The 25223-nt window shown below is 44.1% G+C and overlaps 1 protein-coding gene across 1 annotated transcript in view; it reads right to left on the bottom strand.

Moving 5' to 3' along the window:
* The window catches only part of SORBS1 (sorbin and SH3 domain containing 1), a 279021-nt gene that overhangs the window by 49684 nt on the left and 204114 nt on the right, over positions 1-25223 (bottom strand). Inside the window, 7 exon segments of the mRNA XM_030568445.1 lie at positions 3359-3442; positions 7372-7486; positions 9988-10117; positions 10226-10273; positions 16483-16546; positions 17499-17674; positions 24581-24610. Of these exon segments, the coding sequence (XP_030424305.1) occupies positions 3359-3442; positions 7372-7486; positions 9988-10117; positions 10226-10273; positions 16483-16546; positions 17499-17674; positions 24581-24610 (647 nt within the window).

Raw genomic sequence — 25223 nt, 5'->3', positions numbered from 1 at the left:
TGATGTCCCTGTCCTTCTGAGTGTGCAGCCTGAAGCCCCAGCAGATGCTGCACTTATCTCTGATGTGAGCCTCTCCCAGGCACTTTGGCAGCTGGAGTGGGGATAGCTCTCCAGCATGGGCTTAGCACAGGCGGCACATGGTTTGAAGCCTGGGGACTGCGGCATACCCTGTTCTGGTAACGTTCCTTAAGGGGACTAACAAACTAACAAGAACTAAAACCTACTAACTATTTACAAAGAAAAGTTCAGTAAATCACTGGAGAAGGCTTGCCAAAGCAAGAAAACACTGGTCCAGCAACCATCCTAGGCGGTAAGAAGGAACCGAGAAGGCGAGGGGCCAGCGGCACCCCTTATACCGGCATATGAGCAAGGGCCTCGAGGAGGCAATAGGGCCGGTCCTATGGATACCACACACTGACATGACATGACATGACATGGAATGGACTTTAACAAGCACTCGAAGAAGAACATATGTTTCTGCTTGGAACACAGTTCTAGTCTGGGAATCCCCTCTTGGAGGCTGAGCAGGTGGAGAGGACATGGCTGCATGACTAAGGACACAAATACGAATGTTGGAGAAACATCCCCTCCCATTTCTGCTGCTTTGAGCAAGGTCTAAGATCACTGTTTTCTTTTAGATGTTAGGCATTGATTTAAGCCAATTTTAAGGAATGTGATTGAAGAGAGGCAGTACACCCTAAAGCAGGGGTGGGGAGCCTACGGCCTGTGGGCCGGAGCCTATGGCCCATGGGCCAGATCCGGCTGACTGCTTCATTTCACCTAGTTTGCACTAAATCTCCATGTCGTGGGCTGGAAGCCCAGAGCCTTGGCATCCCCTCTCCGCTGCTGCGGGGGGAAGCTAGGGTTGGCAAGCTATTAAAAGTCCAGTCAGCTCTGTGCAGCTCCCAGAAGCGACTGGCATGTCCCTGCAGCCCCTAGGAGCTCCACGTGCTGCCTGACCTCAGTGATGGCTCTGCAGCTCCCATTGGCCGGGAACCACAGCCAATGGGAGCTGTGGGGACAGCACCTGCGTGCACGGGCAGGGTGCACCGCGCAGTTCCCTGGCCTCTCTGCCTAAGGGCTGGACATGCCATCCACTTCCTGGAGCAGTGCAGAGCCAGGGCAGGCAGGGAGCCTGCTTTAGCCCCACTGCACCAGTGAGCGCGAGTTGCCTGAGGTAAGCGCCGCCTGTCCGGAGCCCGCACCATGAACCCCCTGCCCCAGGTCGGAGCCCCCTCCTGCATCTTAACACCCTCCCAGAGCCTGCACCCTGAACCTCCTCCCACACCCCAACCCCTGCCCCAGCCTGGAGCCCCCTCCTGCATCTAACCCCCTCATTTCTGTCCCCACCTCAGAGCCTAGGGGAAGCCCTGAACCTTGGAGCCACGAGTGCTAGCTCACCCTGCTGCAAAGGGAAGCCCAGAGCCTCTGTCCCCACCCCGGTGGAGCTGAGTGTGGCCCATGACTGATTTTTTCTGTGAGTGAATGGCACCTGATAGAAAAAAGGTTCCCCACCCCTGCTCTAAAGGCCTTATTGTTTGCATAGCCAAGGGTCTGCTACCAACATCTGTAGGTAGAGACAGGCTCCTCACAGCCTTGTGGAAAGCGAGGACATGTGTCCTGAAGGCTTCACTACAATGACTGGTGCCTTCTTTAAATCATAATGGCAACAAGTCTAAAGCTAAAATACATCCATGTCTTCAGATGCTCGTGTGCAATTCACCGTTGAAGCCAATGAGAGCAGTGGAGGAATGGGTCAGTGCAGAATTGTGCCTTAGACAAATACACAGTGGGTGGGTGTGTTTGTTTTACTATATGTACACACTGCAATACAGGCACAGGATGGGATTTTCCAAAGTGCTCAGCATTAGTCTACCTCTGCTCCCACTGAAGGCAATGGTTGTTCTAGCAGTGACATCAATGGGGCACAGATAGGCCAACGTTGAGCACTTTAGAAAATTCCACCATAAAGTGCAAGGCATGAGGGAGTGAGCTGCAATGGTTCTGGCTTGGGAGAAGTGCAATGTGCACTGTGCTAGATAAGTATAAAATGTCTCTTGTTCTGGTGCAGCAGCGTATAATGGGATATGAAGTTACTGTACTAATTAGAACTACGTGCTGCACTTCCTCAGCACTATCTGTGCAATGGTCTTAAAATGCTTTATAAACATTTCTCAAATCTCACTTGGATCCTAGCAGAGTAGCTGAGTATTACTGGATAGGCAGAGAGTGACTTGCCCAAGGACATAGAGGGAGGGGTGAGATCCCAAGAGTTCTGCTCAAGCCCCAAGAGCACGCTCCTCCTGTGATATGTTCAATGAAACATGTCTCTGCCCTGATCTTGTAACCAAGTTAAGGGGCTGCATGACGAGCACAGGACTGAGCCCACAACTTGTAATTGCTGGAAGAGGCTTACAAAATTTGAGTTACTGAAACTTGTACAGTAGGGAGGAGCTGTGGGCTTGGATTCTGCTCTCAGTGATAGCAGAGAGTATCAGGAATAACTTCACTGAAGTCAAAGCAATTGCACTAGTGGAAAAGCAGCATTAAGCGATATAAGAATCAGGCAGTAAGACTAAAGAAGTTCTTAAGAACACGGGGATAATTTTTTAAAATTTTCAATGGCCCTGACAATCAACACATCCATCCACCAAAAGTCACCTGTCCTTATTGGATAATTAGGGTTCATTTAATCATTCTTATAGCTGTAAAATCCAGGCTATGCGGCTGGATTGGAAATAAAAATATGTGATTCTCTTGATCTGACTTTTTGGAGGGGACTGTTTCTGGGAACAACCCTGGGATCCTTGAGGCAAACCACTGCAGTGTATTTGGCAGAGAACAGGTTACACGAAAACGGCAAAGAGCAGGGAAGAGGGTCAAGGTCAGTTTATAGACAGCTGGTACTTTTTGACCACAGACGAAGGACCCAGGACTATAATATGATAGTGACTCTCATTGTCTTAAAGTTATTTAATAGGTTAAGTAGCAGCCATCCTAGCTCTTGTGAGGAGGAGGAGGGAACGAGAGTATGGAAAAGGGGACAAATGAATGAGAACAATCATTGCTATCTTTAATAAGTAAAACCTCCAGCTGAACTCTGACACATGAAAATGATATTGCCTCACTAGTTGGCATATTTTCCTATGAAGTTGAAGGTCAAATATTATGCCTTTAAAATGTTTTAAATAGTCACCGAACTACTAGCATATGTCAGTGCCAAGGCTCAGTTATGAACTGTCACGTTTCACTCTGGAAGGGCTGTCTCATTGAATATCTAGGAACTAGAGTAAAGTCGCAACAGCATCATTACAAAATGCAGGTTGACTTTATCAATCATTGCAGCTATCAAACTTACCGGTTTCCCAAACTCCAATTCCGAAAAGAATTTATACCAAGGTTCATTCTTTAAATCTATCTCTTCTGGGCTTATATCCCGAGTCTAAAGGAGTTGGTGATAGGGGAATGGAAGAAAGAGAAGGATAACATTATGCAAAGAATACATAGGAAAGGGACTGTTAGAGATGCAGTCTCAATGTTTTCAATTGAATAATGCAGATAGTTAGCCTAATAATTTAGTACTTCTACAATACCTTCCATTCAAGGATCTCTGAATGTTTTACAATCATTTATTAAACCTTACAGCACCCCTGGGAGAGTATTAGTTCAATTTTGAGATGGGGAAACTGAGGCAGATAGTGGTTATGTGATTTGCTCAAGATCACACAGCAAGTCAGTGGAAGAACTAGGAAAGGACCTCAGGATTTGTAATTTATAGTCCTTTGCTCCTACCGTTAAAAGCTCTCTCAGATTCAAAGGTTAAGCCTATATATTTTTTTTTAATTTTCATTTGGCAAACAAATAAATAAATAAATAAATAAATAAAGGTTGAAGAACGCAAATTATCTATTGCTGAGCCCCAGATCAGCATTAAATATACTGCATCTTTAACAGCACGTGGATATGTGAGAAACTGTGGTCCATACACAGCAAACAGAGTGAGAGGTGACATTCTAAATCGAAGAGGACACAATTAGAGAGAGAGCACACTTCTGAAAGATCTCAAAAGGGATGAATAGGAAGACAATATACTTTGCTTATTCACAAATAAATGTTGGAGAATCGGACAAAACTAGAATGAAGGAAAAACCAGACAGGATAGGTAACAGCACAGCTAAAAAGAAAGCTCCCTTTCATGCCTAAAATCTATTTTAACAAAACAACTTAAAGTTGTGTAACCATATTTTGGTGACATGAGAGAACAAATCCAGTGCTCTAGATTACAAAGATAGATCTGGTTAAATTTGATTTAAATGGATCCAGCCTTTAATTTAAGTGGACCTAAGTGTATTATAAATTTATAGTAAGTGCAGCAGGACATGGAGGCCCCCACCTCAGCCTCTATATGCTTCTGTTGTGGTGTATAGGGGCCATGCACGGGAGTCAATATAAGTAGTCCAGTGCTGTCCACTCCGCCCACTAGTACTAGTGCAGGAGATGTGTCAGAGTCAGACTGCAGGAAGGAGTTTTTCCATGGCACTGAACACTACAAGTGACTCTGGACTGCTGTGCATCCTGTTGGCAACACTGGGGAGGCTTCCATCAGTTAGAGCAGCCCCAAGACTGCTTACACTGGTGGCCATGTCAGCTTCCTCAGCAGCTAAAAATCTGAAAGGCAAAAAGTTGGCATAAAGTCACCCTGGTCCCTCACTCCTTCTGGGCTGTATCTTCTGTGCAGTGTGTCTGCTGAGGTGCAGTCCAGAATCCTCCCCCAAAATTAAGGTATTTGTACAGTAACTCAGTGAAGAGAGATGCAAATAATTTTTGCCCATTGTAATACTGAACACTTAGACAAATTTCACCTGTAGGCATCTTCAAAGGGCTTTAAAAAACAATGAACCAAATTCAGCCCTTCCATAAGTGGATCTAGCTTCCATTGAAGTGAGTCAGTCAAGAGTTGTGGGCATGTATGCCAAGGCTTACTTTGACCCTTTACCTATTACAGGACTTCTGTGGTGTACAGTAGGTGAGTAAGTATTATCACCCCCAGTTTACAGGGGTGGGAAAAGTGAGGAAGAATCATGAAGTGACTCGCCCAAGGCCACAGAAGAATTTTAAATCAGAGATGGATTTAAAACTCAGGAGTTTCTAGCTCCCAGTGCTGTTCTCAGACCACTGGATGGCTCTGCCCAGGGCTCTTTTCACAGAAGGGGATGTCAGATGCACTTCCACAATCTGGGTCCTGGAGGAGAAAACCTTGGAAAGTAGAGAACCTGATTTATCCTAATGAGATATGGCCAAGCAGAGAGTTCTGCCAGGGCTAGGGCCAGAGCTAAGACATGTCTGGCCCTCAGCCCTCTGTGCCAATCACAATAGCCAAAACCAAGCAATTCTTGGCAGTTTAGGGCCAACCCTTTGTGCTTACTCTTCTTATGCTTCCAATTTTATTATCTCCTGTCCTAAGCTGGCTGATACCAAAAACAAACCCCCATGAGACTATCTGACCCCTGGGGGGAGGGAGAAAGGGAAGTGCTTGCATCTGAAAGTTAAATGGTTAAACTTTTTGTGTCACCTGGTGAAGTCACCACAAAAAGAGGGTAATTCCCGAGGGTCTAGAATAAGCCTAGTTAAACCACAAGGGATTGGAGAAAGGTACTGCCATTAACTGCAGGCAGATAAATGCAATGCCTCTGTCTCTATACATTATGTATTGACTCCCAAAAAGTTTTGACCTTGTTGCATAGTAAAATTTACAGTGGAATTGATCAAAAGGCCACTGAAATCAATGGGAATCTTTGCATTGATGGCAAGAGATTTGGATCAAGCCCCTAGTAGCTACTGCTTTGAATATGGCATAGCAATTGCAATCTATTAAAAGACTGCAAATTATCTTCAGATAACCCTTCTACTGGTTTTTAGGTTTCCCTCAACAACACAAAACAAGATCTACATATCACTATCATATTTAGATAGGCTAGGGAAAAAGGATTCTGACAAAGAGCACAATCAAACAGGCACTTCAGTCCCATTTTATGTTTCAGTATTAGTCCTCTGTGATCTTTAGTTTGAAATGACAGCTGGTAAAAAATGAAAAATGGTCAGGAGTGTCACTCTCAGAACTCACCTTACTCTTTCCTTAACTGTGCAGGAGTCTTTCCAGCTGCTTTGGTAATTGTCCCTCTTCTGGTTTTTAGACTCTGATTCAGCAACACATTTAAGCACATGCTTAATTTTAAGCATGTGAATAGTCCCATTGACTCGAGTGGGATTTAAGCATAGGCTTAAGTGCTTTGATGAAACAGGCTTTAAATTACAGAGTCTGAGCCTATAGTCCTTAAGCAAAATTCCTGTTCAAATCAAAGGGGTCTTGTGCCAACCAGAACGACAGGAATGATCCTTCCTATTACACCCAAACCAGGGGCCTGATTTGCCTCTCACTTACATCAGTGTACTGCGTCCAATGCCCATTGAAGTCTAGGCAAGGATGCCACTGATTTCAACAAGCATTGGATTAGGCCTGGACCAAGAGTAACTTCATTGAAATTGATGGTGTTACATTGGTGTGAAAGGAGAATTAGTCCCAGGATAAAACAATGGGCTTTATGTTACTTGAAAGCAAATATTGAACAGGGAAAAAACCCTGAGTCAGACATATTATTCAGTAGTTTAGTCACATACTTCTGTTGCTTTTAAATTGCCTGTCACAACTGTATCTTAAAGTAAAAGTGACTGTTCGCGCTCTGTACAGCTCCTCAATCCTACTCCAAAGCATTAATGAAAACATGGCCCCAGACTTATATTGTGAGTGTCACAAACAATTAGCACTTTAAACTGTGCCTTTCAAACAAATACCCCTTGAAGAACAATCACTACTTCACAGAATATTCACTTAATAAAAAACACCTCCGTATTTTTTAGCACTTTTATGATTACACTAACACAGCATGAACCTTACTGTTAACTTCTTTAAAGCTGCTGACCTCAGAAGAACAGAAACTTTGAACACTAGTCGGCCTGTTGCCTCAAACGCTATGGAATAAACTATTGCTGTGCATTAGAAATAAGCACAGCTTGCAAACCGGAGACACGCCATTGAGTCAAACACAGATTACAAACTAGGGTTAGTGAGCCATACTTAACACAGAAAACAACATGTCCACAAGGAAAGGCCCCGCAGCTCCCCAGGATCTGCTTTTAGTGGAGTGACAATGTTAAGAATTACTCAAACATTTGGAAAACAAAATATATGGGAATAGCATAACATAGAAGACATAAGTGTAAGGAAACCTATCTGAATGGAACTATACAAGCACTTGTGAGCATATTGTAATCACAGGCCCAAGTCACAGAGCAGGATAAAAGGAACATTACCATCTTTTCATTGTCCAAAACAGAGGACTTTCCTGGCTGGTAGTCGTAAATGCTCTTTGGCTCTGCCCGATATTTTCTGGTATCTACCTTCTTGTCCGGGGGTTCCCAGTCATTCCTGAGAAAAGAGAGGCTAATTAGCCCAGAACTTCGCTATTGCCATGAAAATGAGTGTATTCTTTGGACAAGCTCCTTCCCCAGTTAATCTGGGTATAATCAGCAAACTTTTTAATCTGTGGCTTTCTCTTCATTGGCAACTGAATGACAAAAGATTTTTCATTCAGAGGTGTTAAAAAACCACACACGCGCACAAACACACCCTGAAAGAGAAAAGTTTTGTCGATGAAAAGCGCTGGTGTGAACAGCGCTTTGTCGGCAAGAGAGTCCTCCTGCCAATAAAGCTACTGCTGCTCATTGGGAGTGGACGTTTTTTGTCGACAGGAGAGCTCCCTCCTGCTGTCAAACAGCAGATACACTGCATGGCTTTTAGTGGTACAACTGGGTCGCTAAAAGCTGAGTAGTGTAGACAGAGCCTAAAGCAGAAAACTTGCTGCAAGAGGAACAGGTCAGATGGGTTTGGGTTTATTTTTTAATAGCAACCAGAATTAAATTTGTGTATATGTGTCAGCTGCTAAAAATCACTTGAAAGGACAGTAAAGGTTTCTTGCAATTCTTTTCCATTAATTGCCAAACTTCCACTTCTTTCTTTACTAGAAGTACCTTAAAGATAGGCCTGCAGAATTCCAACACCCTTCTCCCCGACTTTGAACTGAATCTAGGCTCGAACTCTTAAGTCAGCCTCTGAGACCAGAACATCCCCCTACACTCTGCCTAAATTTTGGGAAAAGATGGAACTGGGGATGAAGTCTGTGACATAGGCCCAACTTTCTTCTTCTGGGAGGTTCTAATGGCTCATCTGTACTAGAGATCTGATCTGGTTGTAGTGACCTGGCTTGTAAGAACAAATGGTTCAGACAACACTAGCCACCTGAGATGGTTAAGTTCTATGTAACATCCACACTAGCACTGCCCAGACCATCTCAGTTGCAATGCACTCTGGGAACCTATCCCACAATTCCCAGAAGTAGTGCATTCTGGCAGGTTTTGCAAGGCCACCAGTGTACTGTGAGATAGTAAAGAAAGGGCTAAATTGAACCATTTCAGTTTGTGTGCATCTCTACTGGTACTCCCGTGGTTCACACTGGACTGGTTAAGCATTAACCAGAACTAAACCTGCTGGTAAAAGGTTGCTTGTTCTAGCCAGTTATTAGACCATTTGCAGAGTGTTTTATAAATATTCTAGGGTTTCAACCAGTCTAATTTCCACGGTGTAGAACAGACCTGATTGTTTTAGCACTTCCAATCCTAGGAAATGTTCTCCCCAGCTGAGTCCTGCTGTTTTTGTTACCTGATAATGTAAAGCACTAATTAGTCTAATCTTTTGATTCACAAGAGTTTTACCAAGAAGCTACAGTATTTCCTCTTTAATTGCTATGCTGGGAGAACATCATCTTCTAGTCATGTGGCCTTAGGTGCTCTCTATGTTAGCAAACAGACTATGGAACTGCTCATTTGAAGCCAGTGCAAATCACTGTGAGGAAGTGGGAGCAGAGGGTTTAAGAGCTCTGGGAATTAATCATTGCATAAAATGTTCATAGCCTATTTTGCTTTCTCCCCACCCTCTGTTCAGTAAATGCTTTCGTTACTATTACAATGAGCTTCTACATGCATAGTTAAAAAGCAGGAGTGAAAACAATATCTGATGCTAACTAGGACTCAAAATTCCCATTGACTTCACAGTGAGTTGAACTGGGCTTCCAAGGCTGATTAGCTGATTGAGATTCAACAAGACCCATTTCCCAAAAAAACTTTGCCAAGCCCTGAAATAAATCCAAACTCTTGCTCCCCACAATGATGATGATGTGCAAGCTTCAGAGGCCCCAGGGTGCTAGGTGCTGAATAAATAAATAGTAAGAGATATTCCTTGACCCAGAGAGCTTACAATTTAGACAAGACACACAAAGGACTGGAGAAGAAACAGGCGCAAGAGTTGAAGGGACTTGCCTAAGCTTCCACAGCAGAGCCAGGAATAGAACGCAGGTCCAGCATTCCAGATCCTGTCTGCTAGACCATACTGCCCTTTACTTTCATTTTTATGTGTCTCTGGATTTCCAAGTACAGATTGGCTCTAGAAGGGCCTTTTTTCCAGCTTCCAGCTCAGTTTTGTAGATCCAGGAGGTTTAGAGACACTTTGGATACTTGTTAATATTTATATTACGGTGTGGTGCCACAATCAAGGATCAGGACTTGCTGTGCTAGGCATTGTACAGACATGTACCAAAGGAAACAGTCCCTGCCCCAGAGAGGGCCTGAGCTATATGAAAAGACATGGAGGCAATAGATGGATGAGACAGACAAACAGAGGGGGTAGATTGGGATGATGAAGGAACACATTAAGGTTTCAATACCTATCAAAGGAATAGCACAACTCCTTGCTATACTCCAGATCCAAACTGCCCTGGACTCTGCGAAAATTCATCTCCAAATCCAAGTCCAAGCTTTACATCTGAGTCCCCTCCCTAATGAGAACTTTTGAGGTTCTCCCTTAGTTCAGGTTACCTTTCTGGGCTGGATTTCAGTGATGAAGTACGAGTAGGAAGTGGCAGAGTAGCAGATCTCTTAACAACCTTGTCAGGGTCAATGCTGTCCATCTCACTCTTGGACCGGGGCACTGAGGGCTGGGTCCTTGCTGCAAAAAGGCATATACAAAAATCTTGGTAAATTTCACAGGGGGCCAAGATGAGTGACGCTTACTGTTAATTCATGTCCATAAAGTTGCACATGAAATATTACTTACTATCTTCAGAATAGGAATAATGAGGAGAGTAAGAATCAGAATCTTCATCTGAAAAACAAAACAAAATAGTTTGCAAGTGAGATGAAAGTGTTACTAAGAAGCAAAGTTTGAGGCCTCTCTGCTTTCTTTTGGTCACATATTGTTCTTAATCTCATAGTAATGTGCCAAACGCCAGGGCCGGCGCTTCCATTTAGGCGGCCTAGGCAATCGCCATGGGAGCCAGGATTATTGGTGAGCGGCATTTTGCCGGAGGGGGCAGCAGGCGGCTCCGGTGGAGCTGCCGCAGTCATGCCTGTGGACGGTCGGCTGCTTCCGCGGCTCCGGTGGACCTCCTGCAGGCACCACTGCGGCAGCTCCTCCGGAGCCGCGGACCAGCGGACTCTCCACAGGCACGACTGCGGCAGCTCCACTGGAGCCGCGGGACCAGGGCGCAGGGCGGCGAAATTGCCGTGTGCCTAGTGCGCTAAAACCCCTAGCACCGGTCCTGCAAACACCCATGACAAAGAGAGGATTCTAAGTAGTGAAAGTCACACTTAGAAAATAGTTTTTAGGTGAACTGAAAATATAAATTCTTTCCACTTCTTCAGCACCTTTCTATGAGGGTCTCAAAGTGCGTTACAACCATTTGTTCATTTAGTGACACAAAACCCCTGTGAGGAGATAGGTATTATTATACCAATGGTACCAAAAGCTGAAAGGTAAACTGGGGTACCGAAACCTTAAGCGACTTGCTGAAGGTAATACCAGAATCAGAGCTGAAAATAGAATCCAGGAATTCTTGATTCACAGTCACATGCTCCAATCACTGAACCACTCTGCCTCTATTAACTAGTATAGTGAATTCAAATATATTAATACACACAAATTATTCCTTGAGCACCAACAATGTGCTTGGTACAAAACAAACATGGACCATGCAAGGTGCTGCATGTTCTTGTAGTAAAAAATAGTCCCTGTTCCAAACAGTGAACACTCTCAATACGCCAGGCACATAAAAGGGTGGGATAAAAGAAGTCTCATCATTCCCATTTTATAGAGGGGGATTTGAGGCACTTAGAGCCAGATTCAAGGCACAGTAGAGCCTGTGCTTGTCTTCAGGACAAGTCTTAGATGAGGTGCCCGGGGTCTTGGAAGAAGTCAGTGTCAGGACTAGGAACTGAACCCACTGAGTCTGAGTCCCAGTTTAAGGCCGTCACCCCAAGCCTATCCTGCCTTTGGGGCTGATGATCTAAACTCAAGGTCTTGCAGCTGTGGACAAGCCTAAGGGATACAGCGTAGAAAAATGTATTACAGTGAATTCTGCAAAAAGAACCATGGGTGAAGGGACATTGGTGTTCTTGAGAAGAAATATCTAAAAGAGCCAAGGATTAAGGGTAGTGTGACAGTGACTAGAAATACAGAATGGATGACGCCATCAGAAGAACAACAGGTTAAAACAAATGCCTGGTGAACTCAGTGGTGTTGATTGACAGCCTGGGACAGTGAAATACACAATCTATTGACCAGGTACAGGCCTGGCAATGGCAATATAAGCACTCCCATTCGACCCCCGCCCCACCAATGTGCCTCAACACTGATCTGTAGGCACCACTGCAAGGGGTGGGAGGGTAGCTCCTGCTTGCAGCCCAACCCTTGCCCTCCCCGTTTCAGGCTGCTGAAGCCATTCACTCTGAGGAGCCAATTGGTTTGGAAAACATAAGAACTGACTTTGAATTTCACCTTTAATTGAACCAAACTTTGTGTGTTAAAGGCTCAGCTCAAACAAATCTTCTCTCCCCCGCTCCCCCTTTGCTGAATTCTCTTGGTAAGCTACATACTGACTGGAGCAGCAGCAGGTTTAGCTCCTAACAGATGGTTAATGACTCCATTGTAATTATGATAGTCTTGAGCTGGCATAATGAGAAACATCAGTTTTCAGTGTCATTTCCATATTTCAAATCTAAATGGCAGAAAAAGGATGTTGAGTTAGTTAATGTCACTCAAGTAGATTTCTGAGAGGCAGTTTGCTGGAAAGGTGACAGTTATTCCCATACAAAAAAATGGGTTTTCTCTAGAGAGTACAATATATGGCAAATCATAATATCACCTGTTCCTAAAAGTACAGGTGAATGAATGTCTAAAAATACCCTCTCAGCCAACTGCCTCTCAGTAAGTTATTTAAAGCTGGTGGAATAATGAAAAACACTTCTTTACAAATTATTTATTTGAAGGAAAATGCCAAAATTCATTGCAGCTAATAATTCATATATACATATAGAAGCACTGCACTTCAAAAAGTACTAGTTTCCATTTTCAATATTCTAGCATAGCAGCAATAACTAGAATATATATATAACACTTTGCATCTCAGTCTTTACAAAGGTGAGTAAGCATATTTAGTCCCGTTTTACAATGGGGAACACTGAAGGACTGAGAGGTTGAGTGACTTGGTAAAGATCATACAGTATGTCACTAGCACAACTGGGAACAGAAACCAGGACTCTTGATTCCCAGTCCTATACCCTACTCATATGGCCTTCCTTATGGGAGATAGAAGTCACCAGTTCATGGCTTCCATATTGGATTCCTTCTGTGAGACAAAGACTTTTCCTTGTAGTTTATACTGAACCTCAAGAAGTGCAGTTGTGTGTGGAGCCCAAACCAAACCTCCGGGGCTGAACTTCTCACATTTTGCAGGTGTTTGAAATAAGAGCCCAGATCAGAATTTTGTAAATGGCTTCTATCTCTATAATGGCCTAATCCCAAACCCTGAGTTTTGGATTGTTTGAAACCTGGATTTGAATTTTGAGGCTTCAGTCCATCTCTGTTCATACCCTTTGTTTCATATTCAAAAAAACTTCCAAAAGACTTTGAATAGTCTAGAACTGCCAGAATGGACCCAATTATTGCCACTATCTTGGATTCTCTAATAAAGAAAAAATCCAAGCAGATATTAAAAGCCAAACATACTTTGCATGGTAGCAAGAACAAAAGACAAATGTTTGGTCTAATAATATCGCGACTAGCTAAATAGGAAATATTATTTATCTGTGCATTTATACACGCGGAGACATTTACGGGAATACAAGGTCCTATTGCATTAATGACAGTGCTTTATGGCAAAATACATTACTTCTGACAAAAGTAAAACGGATCGTGAAACAAGAAAATTGAATCATCTTTGTAACAGTCATTCATCAGCTTACCGTAGTCTCTCTCTCTCTCTCACACACACACACACACAATATCTCTGCTGTTAAGGCATCAAATACGTTGCACTTGTATAGGATAGCACTTTTCATCCATACATCTCAAAGCATCAAAGGTGGGCATGAATCTTATCACCATGTCTCAAAGTATCTGTTCGCCATTCATTTTAACAGGGGATATGAGTCTAAATCCCCTAGCCTGCTTTGACATAAGGGATCCATATTTTACGTTCAGCTACGCACAACCCACCATACAGGCAAGTTTCCTACATTGTAGCAGTAAAGGACTCTAGAAAACCCCTATTGATTACCCCCAAACAGGCCAGTCCCAAACCACACTTTCCCCAGTGGGAGATGTCTGTCCACCTAGCCAATCCTGGTTCCTGTTCAGCTGGGTGCAGCAGATGCCAACGCTTCTCCCATGTAGAGGACAGTCTCTTCAGCACTGGCTAGTGCAGTAGCTTCTTGGAAAGTAAGAGTGCAAAGGGTTCTGAGCAGTGCTTGAACCACCACCTCAGAAACCACCCACCAGCAGGACAAAGGGGTAGCTAGGGGATACACTGGGTTTCCAGGTAAAGCATGCTGGAGAGAACACCAAATCCTGTCCTTGTGCTCCTGAGGCCAGCCCTGAGCAAACCAACATGTGCAATGTCCCATTTATTCTAAAATGTACATTAATAAAAAGAGAGAGAAACACTAACAGCCTGATCCAAAGACCATGGCAACTTTAGGGAATCTTGCCAATGGGCTTCAGTGACTTTTGGGCCAGGCACTATCCTGTGTTAATATTAAAAACGTTAAGAGCAGATTAAAGAAATGTATTGCTCCCAAAGAAAAGAAAACCATAGTTAAAGCCATCTTTCAAGAGACATCATCAAGATGAAATGTGAGTCACCACTGTATGAATGTTAATTAACCACTGCACACATACGGCTAGGTATAGCTGACTATGCACATGAAACAAAGCAGAGCTCAGTTTTATAGCATTAGTCAAAGGCTAGTGAAAAAGCCAGAAGAGCACCACAAAGCCAAAAAAGGCCTCAAACCATCACGGCAACATCAGAAGGCAGTGAGCTGTTAGGAGGCAGCATGACACTCAGTGGCTAGGAAAAGCTCCAGGGAGAAAATAAATGAACAAGGCAGCATTTGTGCAGAAAAAGGTATCTTGTCCTTTACTATTACCTTCAGATTTAGGACTAGGAGTAGAAGCAGGAAACTGGTATGTAGGACAGTAAGGATTGTCTTCTGCAGCAGAGAAAAGCAGCATGTATTGAGACTATCCACAGTGAAGTGGAGGCACCACATCATTTCCCCAACTTTCTATCACTGTAAACTTTTTTTGCCTACTTTGATAATAGTAGACTGAAATGGCATCATACTTTCAAACAGATAAATGGGTTAGGAAGGATTTAGTCATTTTATACATTACAGACTAAGGCACACTAGGTGTACTCGAATTTCCACCACGAGTAATAAATGGATAACGGAAATCTAGTACCTGAATCTAGTTACTATAATGGAGCTACAGTACAGTTAACTCAAACACAAGACAACAGATACTCTGGCTGAACTTATGGTACCTTTGGGTGTTTGCTGGATTTCAGGAAGTTCAGGGAATTTGTAGGTAGGGCAATAAGGGTTTTCTTCAGGAGTTTCTAAGTGGAAGGAGCAAGTTTTGGAAAAAGAACAGAAAGGAAAGATTTAAAGAAGACCAGGTGAGGAAAGAATCCACAGAAGTCGTGGAACAACCCTTCTCATGCTGAGTCTATAATGTAAGAAAGCCATGTCAGTGGTTATCCCTGCACTGCACATCTGGGCTGCTTGGAAGACAGCAGGGATTGAACTCATCCTCTGCTCCTGAAGCATGTGCCTCTATCATTTGAGGTGAAGGAGAATCATAGCAACTCACAGCTTGAGCAGTTCTCATTTCATTCAGTACAATGCAGTGGCTACATAAACTCAGTAGTCAGCTCATCAAAATAGCATCCGCAGCAGCAAATGCAAACCGACTTGAACTAGTAAGCACAGCTCAGAATTGTGTTATCATGTACATCAGGCCTTATGGGTGGTTGGATTGCTAACATCACCTCAGTCATTTCTCACACTAATGAGAGACTTGGAACATACAATGTACCCAAAAGTAATGGACTCATGGAGGATATGTTGTAACCAATATATAAGTGCTCTCCATAATTTTGACTTTTAAAGATATCAACAGTATTTAAACTGTAGAAGTCTGATCCAGATCCCACTGAAGTTAATGGGAGTCTTTCCATTCATGTAATGGGTTTTGGATCAGGCCCTATGTTATTAAGCAATGTAACATTACCAATTATTTTCTATTGCAGACTGTCCATATTTTCACAGGGCAGCCTCTCATTGTTTAAAAGCCAACTCGGTGTCATTGTACTGCTAAAACTGAAGTTTAGGGACCTGTTTCCCAGCACCAGTTGATGGCATTGCTAAATAAGGACAGCAAGGCATCTGTGATGTTTTCTAACTGTAGCAAGGGGAACAGAGCAACCTGAATCCTCGCTCTGACAGGAACATTTTAAAACAGGCATTTCTCTTTCCAAATATGTTTATTTGGAAATTCTGGACTAAACACCTCTGGAACATTTCCTTGAGAAGGGGGAAAAGAGCGGACAAATGTGCTCCTTGGGGCCAAAATCTGAGCAGCATCAAATGAGCAGGTGGTAAAAGACCCCTTATCCCTTCTCACGCAAGCACTCCCTACCATTGTGTTACACTGGGAGATTTCCTGAAATATACTAGTGTAGATGCAGCCTTTGTCTACTCACCACCCAGCTAATGATTTGAGATCACAAACAATTCTCTTCTTTATTATTGTTTTTATAAAATTCACACCTCCCCTTGGACTTGACTGGGTTTTCTCCTTTGATATTATTGTCTTTAAACTTGTTAGCTGATTTCTATGTTCCAGAGCAAACATGGATTACAAATGCAAAATGCTTTATTTAATATCCAGTGTAATATTCCATCTATGTGAAGCAAACTGTTATCCAGTTAGTCTCTTTAAAAAAAATAAAATTATCCATGTTACAGTACCTTTAGTTAGCCTGTGGATCTGTTTGAACATTGTCTTGTACCAGTCCTTTGATCTGTCTGTGTTCTGGTTAAAAATATATAGATGTAAGTAAAAAAAATTGGCCTGACTTCCACCAGATTTTCAATTTTTTAGGGTTACTTTAACAATCAAATCTATGTGCACCCTTTATCATATTTTATTTATTATTACTGAATAGCTACAAGCAAGATTGAACTAAATAATTCAGATAGCTTGTGGAATTGGGTGTGTTTCAAATGCCAGGACTAAGTCCCTACTACCAATATAAAAATTTTCAGGATTTTTTTAAAATTCAGTAAAAATAATTTTGGGAAAATTTACGGCTAGATCTTACAAAGGAATTTAGTCCTTCCATATCCAGTTGCTGTGTTCTGAACCCAAACTCAGCAACACATCACGATTCCATTAGAGCAGGGGTAGGCAACCTATGGCACACGAGCTGATTTTCAGTGGCACTCACACTGCCTGGATCCTGGCCACCATGCTGGGGTGGCTCTGCATTTTAATTTAATTTTAAATGAAGCTTCTTAAACTTTTTAAAAAACTGTATTTACTTTACATACAACAATAGTTTAGTTATAGATTATAGACTCATAGAAAGAGACCTTCTAAAAACATTAACATGTATTACTGGCACACGAAACCTTAAATTAGAGTGAATAAGTGAAGACTCGGCACAGCACTTCTGAAAGGTTGCTGACCCCTGCATTAGACAGAGGAAGTGAAACTGACCTGCCTAACTTACTGGTTAACATGAAGCAAAATAAGAGAGGAAACTAAATCCACACAACTAGCAAAAAGTGCAATGAGATTTTGAAAATTCTTTCACCCATAGTAATTGAAGGGGTCATCAGAACACAAGGAAGACTTTTGAAATAAATCTATTGGGGGTGATATTTTACACCCATGCAATTCCACTGGCTTTAATGAAGGCAGAATCTGGCTCTTGATTTTTATTTTGAGCATGTGCCTGAAAGCTTGAGTGTTGGTCTCTTACCCTCAGTGGAATGCCTACATCATCCACGGAGACATTAGCCATATATTGGGGACTCCTGACAGCTCTTCTCTTCTCATCCATTGCTGGCTTCTCTCTTTGAGGACTGTCCTGAGCTGGCTTTTCCTGTGCAGACACAGGACCTACTTTATCAGCAACTGGTTTGTCTGGCAGAGAATCTGGAAATGAATGAGGGGTGGTCATTATCCTAATGTTCACCATTTCAGCACACCAACATATATCACTCTAAGGCAAAAATCCTGGCAAAGCATCTATGAGGCAGACTGGCACTGGGGAGAAGTGTCTGGCTTTCTGTAAATGTGCATAGAAAATGTTTGGCACAACCAAGAGAGGGCAGGAACATCACAGACTCCTCCAATCATGTGTAAAAAGCAGCAACCCTGCTCCTTTCATGTTTGATACAATTAGTCCCACTATAAGCTCAGTCTTCCCTGACACTCTGCAGTGGTACAGTGCCTTTGGAGCCCTTGCCTCCTGGTTATTTCTCTTCACTGTACCCAAATGCCAGTTCCCAACATTTTGGGCAACTGTATCTGTTTACCAGAGTAGGACCTCAGCCTTCCACACAGCACCTGACACTTCCCATTCAACTGTGCAACCTCCAGCCTGATTGGGGTTTGGAGCAGAGCAAACTCCATTAGAGTGTCACACAACAGAGCCTGCACAGAGAACCATCATTAAAGGCAGGGACAAGACCAAATTCTGTCTCCATTGGCTTCAGTGGACCCAGGAAGAATCAGCCTCAAAAGCCTGAAGCCCAAGTACCATCATAGAGGGTGGGGAATACTTCCGCTATAACAATGCCCAGGACCATTTGAACTCAAGTCTCATGCTCGCCTAGTGCGTTTTACTTGAAAACAGCGTTCTTAGACAGTATTCTTCTCTGCAGCATCAGCACTAGAGAAAAGGAAAGCAAAATGCACAATACAGCTGTGGGAAACACGACTTTAGAAAAAGATGGAGGAGCCTGGGATCATTTAGATTCATAATCAGGACCCAACACACCGGAACCTGGTAAGAAAATCAAGCAGCTATTTAAACCTAGCAAGAAAAAATTAAAGCTGAGAGGTTTTCAAAGGGATTTGGGTGTCTACTTCCCATTTAAAAAATAGGAATAGGCATCCAAATCCCTTAGGCAGCTTTGACATTCTCAGCCTAAACTCTTAAAAGTGTGCTTGCATAGGGGGGCTGGCGTGAAAAAAGGGGGCTTTCCCACTGATGCATCATTCCCAGGGACAGAGCATCAGTCTGGTGGGAGAAGAGAATGTTATCCATGGCTTGATTCCAAGTATCAAAGGGTTATTTGCCTTGCTGCTGGTCAGTGCATGATATACACACACACATACACCCCTGCCCCTGATCCACCGAGGCTCTAATCTGTTTGAGCCCTCAGCTGTAGGGCCTTGCTCTTTGACTCAAGCTATGGAGCCAAGCTGGTGGCCAGTATATATGCATTAGACAGATTCTTTTTTTAATATATCTAGTCAGAATTTAATTTGAATTGGCATAGATAAAAATGTCCTGAATTTCTAGTGAGTATGTGGTGAAAGAATGCAGGGATTCTCCTATGAGTACACAGCAGTCACAGCAGGGCTGCTGCTAAGTATTCTGGATACCTCTTGCCAAACACACCTACTATACTGCTGAATGGTCCAAGTACCCTGGACTATCTGTTTCCAGGAGACCAGCAGCAAAAGGATTAATTGCCATGAGCAATGCATGCTGGGTGAAGAATGCTCTCCTCCCATGGAACAGATGCAGCAGACCAGACTGTTCAGCTTCCACTTCCACAGCTGTTCACCACTTCTCTGCATGCGCTGCCCCCACCTCCCACTCAGGTGGCGAGAGACCGCAAACTCACTGTATCTTTCATGGGAAATTCAGTAGAAATCAATTCTGCAGAGAAATGCCACATCTGGGGTTTTTTTTTAGTTAAATAAATAGTAGGCTTAGTATCTGGGTAGCCAGCAGTTGCAAATGCTATCTCACCTCTAACTGCTCTGCTGTCAAAGAATGCTTGGCTTGGAGTCCAGTTCAGCTCTTAGAGCAGCTTCTCCTATCTGGTTTTCAATTACTTGAAAATTTGCACCAAAGTGTTGAAATGGGATTTGGGGCAGTAAATGCTCACTGGAAATTAAAATCCTCATCTCCAAATCCACCTTCCATCCTCCTCCTCCATCTGCATTTATAGCATAGAGCACTCCCAAAGGACCATGACAACATTAACTACATCTTCACAGCACACCATGATGATGGGTATCAGCCCTCTCTACCAATGGGGAAAACTGGAGCAGGATGGTCTCTACTTTTGGGTGCTTCAGTTTCTGGGTTCCCTCTGAGACACCCCGGGGGTGATTTCAGAGGTGCTGACCACCCACAACTCCCAATAGAATTGCTGGGTGTCTAAATCAGGCCACCTAGAAAATGGAGGCACTTGTAATTAGGGGCTGCTTTAGAAAACATAGGTTTCAGGAATTTGCCCAAGGCGATGCACAAGGCCTGGATTAGAACAGAGGCAATCCTGGCTCTCAGCCACAAGCTCAGTCCTTCAGGGTATGTCTACATTGTAATTAAACTCTGTGTGTGTGTGCGCGCTCCTTTCCTACTGGCACATGTATGTGTTAGCACCTGCCACCAGGCACCACACCAATTTGGCAAGGAACCAATGGACTGTTGGCTGCTCTGGTACTACAATGTGCCATGTGGCACTGCAGAATGACATTCGTAAGCCCCACTAGAGGCAGGATTTCTCCAAATGGATGGCAGTGGTGAGAAATGTGTGTGATTTCACAGTCTGCTCTGTCAATGCTTTGCCAAGTCCTATCCTTGGTGTTACAGAACTGCATGCATTTGAGAGAGGAACAGTTGTTCACATGCACTTTACCATATTGCCCAAAGCTGTTCAACTTGCAGAGCTCTGGCGAGGGTGGTTAGCAGAGGAAAGACTCATGCATTGTTCTGGCAGTACCCACAGCAAACACAATTCTGAACTGCAAAATTCCCTCTGTTAGGATTATTTGTTTGTTTTTTAAATCATCATCAAACTTGGTTTTGGGGGGTTCTTTTGCTCTTGAAAAAAGTTTTATAAATGGCAAGAATATGGCAAGGCTAAATAAAACTACTATTCAACACTTCTACCTTATTTCTATCCCCCAAGAACGCACATACTCTCTGTTTTGGCCCTATTGTGCTGCTAAATGTAGAGGTCTCCTTCTTCTATATCACCTTTACATTTCTGTATGGAGTGTTGGACCCCATGGCACAGCTACCTACTGTGCTGCTAGGAAGAGAGTATGGAAAACTGGTGAAATCAGGTGACTTCCATGACTCTGAAGACCAGAGGGAAGGAAGGTTTATGGATGTGAAATGATCTGAACCAGGAAGAAATCTCAGCTTCCCAGCTTCCCCACCCGACCCAATCTCAATCCCTGGCTTCTTTTAGGTGAGCATGTAAAACCATGATTGTCACTTTCAGCAGCACTGCTGGAGATGAAAGACATGCTTCTGTGCTAGAAAGGAAATACTCCTTCCTACTGTGTCATCAGTCTGTGGAAGTCACTGCCAGGGAAGGTCAGTGGGCCAGAGATTTGGACTGAACTTTTTGTTTTTGCTTTTTAAAGGATTGGTTAATCATGTGACCCTTATTATTCTGTAATTGTGAAAGTTAAGGCTATGTTACCATAATCAAATTGCACACTTCAGGATGTAAGCCAATCACTTCCTGGGCTCAGGAGGGACTCGGTCTCCAGTTCCCTATAAGTAGCACTGGAAACCACAACACAGGTTGTGTGTTTATTTGCAAGATGGAGCAAGCCATCTGAGTGGTCCTAGGCTAAGGTGCTGCTACCCTGGAAATATCTTAGACAGATAAAGGCAGACATACAGGCCTAAGCGGACCAACAGTCTGAGCTCTGATTGCTATTCCTACAAGCCACGCAAATTATTTTTGCTGTTGGTTTGGATAGAGGTAAGGAATGTCTTTGTGCTGGCCTGCAGGAGCACTCTCCTACCCAAAGCTTGAGATTTATGTGGTGCAAGGCAAGGGCTGGAGTTCACCATGATGGCACAGGCCACAGGAGAGCTGTGGGAGACATTCCAGCCAGCTAAACCAACTTTAAAGATTTCTTTTGAATTCTTTGTCTCAGTGTGCATTTAGCACTGGTGAAAGGTGCAGAACTGACAGTCCTGGTGACAGGAAGCTTTGGAACTTGAGGTAGCACGAGTGACGGCAGCAGGACCAGCTCCTCACTCTGTGCCATCAGAGGAGCCTTGTTGGGAGGGTTGTTGCTCAAGGGGAGAGGGAAATTCAGTCTTTATGCCTGTTCAGCCTTTGGCCACTCAGCTGAGCTTGTCACCAAGGAGACCCAACGAGTGTCAATTTCAGTGGTGTCTCTGGCAACATGGGCACTTGTCCTCTAGGAAGTGAACTGAAGCCATCATCACCCTTCACCATAGGCCCCCTACTGAATGTTCCTGGACTCAAAGCAATGACCTATGAAAAAAGTTCTTGGGCCACATCCCACCCTGACTTATGCTTGGGGATGGGGGCAGAGGGTGGGGGCTTCTGTATCTTTATATATATCATGCAGCTCAGTGGAGGGGAGGGATAGCTCAGTGGTTTGAGCACTGGCCTGCTAAACCCAGGGTTGTGAGCTCAATCCTTGAGGGAGCCATTTAGGGAACAGGGATTTAAAAAAAAAAAACTGTCAAGGGATTTGTCCTGCTTTGAGTAGGGGGTTGGACTAGATGATCTGCTGAGGTCCCTTCCAACCCTAATATTCTATGACATTGCAAAGGGTGTAAGTTAGGGCAGAATTTTGCTGTGGGGCCTGTAGAGAGCACCAATTGCATAGTATCAGGTACATCACTCAGTATCTTCTGAGTCATCCATTCTGGGGAGCAGTGACAGGTGGGCATTCAGCATCAGAGTTTTGTTGGTGTGACCCAGAGGATGCAAGCCAGGGTCAGGGAGGTCAGCCAGCCACCTTTATGTGATAGTTTTGATAGACAGAGAGCAGTTGTGGAGCCAGCAATGCCAGGGCACTCTCCAGTGATCCAGATTGGGGACTGTTTAGGCTGGAACAAAAGCTGCCAAGAAATACTCCACACTGAGCCAGGTGGGAGGATTTCAACATATTTCCAGCTTAACAGACAAAAGAGTTCCTGACCACAATGGGAAACATTCTGGGAAAGATAAAACCAAGAGGAAACATCTGACTGGACTTTAAAAGCCCAGGTGGCAAAGAGGCAGCACAGATGCCAGCTTGATTGGGAAGGGGGAAGAGAATATGTTACACTGGCTGATATCGCTGAAGAGGGCAGTGGCACAGAGGAGACAGTCACTGTTCTTCGGGGCACAAAATATAGGCCACAATGGGGCTGACTCTGCAGGTGTGAAGGCCAGCTGATTGCAGGGGGAGTTGTCAGACCAGGCCCCATACAAAGCAGAGAGTCCAGGCTCCCTTACATCCACATTAGGATGTCTGGGTACTGACTGCTTGCTCCTGCTCTCTCCTCTCCTCTCCCCCATCTCCTCAGGTAGCGGTACTGTTTAACAATAGCAGTTTATTCGTGTACCTTGCAGCCGCTGGAGAGCAGTGAGGCACTACTCTGAATGTTCCTGCAGCCCACCATATGAGGCTCAATGGCAGGGGATCAGAATGATGAGGGGGGCTTGTCTGGACTGTGGGATGTGAACTGTAGAGCACTCTAACGTGTTGTGCTCTCACCACTCCATGTATACCAGGGGTCTCAAATATGCGGCCTGAGGAGTTATTTGCTGCAGCCCACCAAGCTACCCCACCCCCGGGGTTATTTCCTGTAGCCACCAAGCTCCCCCCCCCCAGCCATCCCTCCTCCCCCACAGTGTGCTGCATCCACGCTCCTCCTCCTACCTCCAGGCACCTCCCGCCACCAAACAGCTGTTTGGTGGCACTTAGCGCTTTCAAGGAGGGAGGCGAGAGGAGCAGGGATCCGCGCACTCAGGGGAGGAGGTGGAGGAGAGGTGTGGCAGGGGCAGGGATTTGGAGAAGGGATTGGAATAGGGGCAGGGAGGGGGTGGAGTTGGGGTGGGGACTTTGAGAAAGGAGTACGAATGGGGGCGGAGAAGGGGTGGGAAGAGGCAGGGCAGGGGTGAGGCCTCATGGATGGGGTGGAGTGGGGGCTGGGATAGGGACTTTTGTATCTTTATATGAAAATGTGTCAGTGATGTGGCCCTTGGGCCAATATACTAGTCCTCATGTGGCCCTCATGGTGATTTGAGTTTGAGATCCCTGATGTAGACCCTGCTGGCAAAAACAAATTGTGAATTAGTTCATAGAGTTGTGGTCGTGTTTCAAAGAGGACAACAATAAAGTGTACCTGGTACCTTTCAGTTCCTGCCAGCAGGGTCTACATCGGACAGTAAGAGCACAACACAAATACTCTACAACTCATGCCCATATAGACTGGACTGCAGCACCATGTAGACAAGTCCTAGATTTCCCTTCCAGGAGGAACTTCCCAGCCCTGCTGGGAAAGCAGACAAAGGGATAGTGTGGGTGTGTTAAGCATGTAGGTGTGAGTGTGTGTGTGCACATGATTTTATCATGAGTTTTATGATATTTGGCATTCTCATTAAAGCCCCAGCTTTTGGAGTAAGGTGATTACATGAGACTGTCAGCTTGCTTGCTTGCTTTTTTAAGTTAGTTTCTAGCCCTCATGGTTGCAGAGAGAAGCTTGAAAACAAGTCCCAAGTGTATCCTACAGGCTCACAAACCAGAAGAGACCTAAAGAACTCAAAATATTTCTTTTAAAATCTCATGATTTTTGGACAGCTGGGGTTGGCCATATTGATGTATATCTGTTTGCAATTAAGCATGTTTCCAACATTTTCAGAAAAGACTAATACAAAAAGCTCAGCCCTGGTGGCTGAGCTGCAACACACGTTTATTTTAAGGGATTCAGCTCACTTCCTTGCAGTTACTGAGAAGTGTGTTTGCTAAAGGCACTCTGCAAGCTAGCAAAACAGCCACTTGACTCCAGTAGAGGCAGCAGCTGTGGGGTGAGCACCTTTTGCTTCATACCTGCCAGGCTACTAAGCCGCTTTTGCTGTTCTGTGGTAGAGAAGGAAACAAAACAAGAGGGTGAGACATAGACAGCAAGTGTTCTCTTACTGTGTTTCTGACAGGCAAGAAATGTGCCATCAACACAATGGCAGAAACTGCTGGAGTGGATCAAGTTTTCAACACCCTGCCGAAGCGGCAAACCTGCCACCCTCCAAAGAGCAGCACTGGTGACTATTCAGCATCACAGTGCAAAGTGACCCATACATTTGCAACAAGAAAGTATAGTTATGTCAGAGAGAAGGAAAACAGCTTCAGAGAAGACAATTTAAAAACAATTGTGAAGACTTACTGTCAAATAAACCCACAAATAATGCTCAAGTTAGCAGCATGTTAATAATATTACTATTAAGTAATAACACAGCCATTTTTCTGCATTTGTAGGGCCTTTGTGGCAAGGAATGCCAAATGCTTTGTGATCATTAAGACCCATAATATCCTTACGAGTTGTGAACTGAATGATTGTTCTTAATTTACATATGGCTAAACTGAGGTACAGACTGGTAAAGGCCAAGAATTTCACAAGGGCCATTCTTTTCAGGAGCCTCCATTTCTAGGTTCTCAACCTGAGACATCCAAGATGTCTCATGTTGGCCACCCAACA

This window comes from Gopherus evgoodei, chromosome 7 (assembly GCF_007399415.2).
Source record: "Gopherus evgoodei ecotype Sinaloan lineage chromosome 7, rGopEvg1_v1.p, whole genome shotgun sequence".
Taxonomy (NCBI): Eukaryota; Metazoa; Chordata; order Testudines; family Testudinidae; genus Gopherus; species Gopherus evgoodei.
The sequence above is the reverse complement of the archived record's forward strand: the minus strand, read 5'-3'. Positions and strand labels throughout refer to the sequence as shown.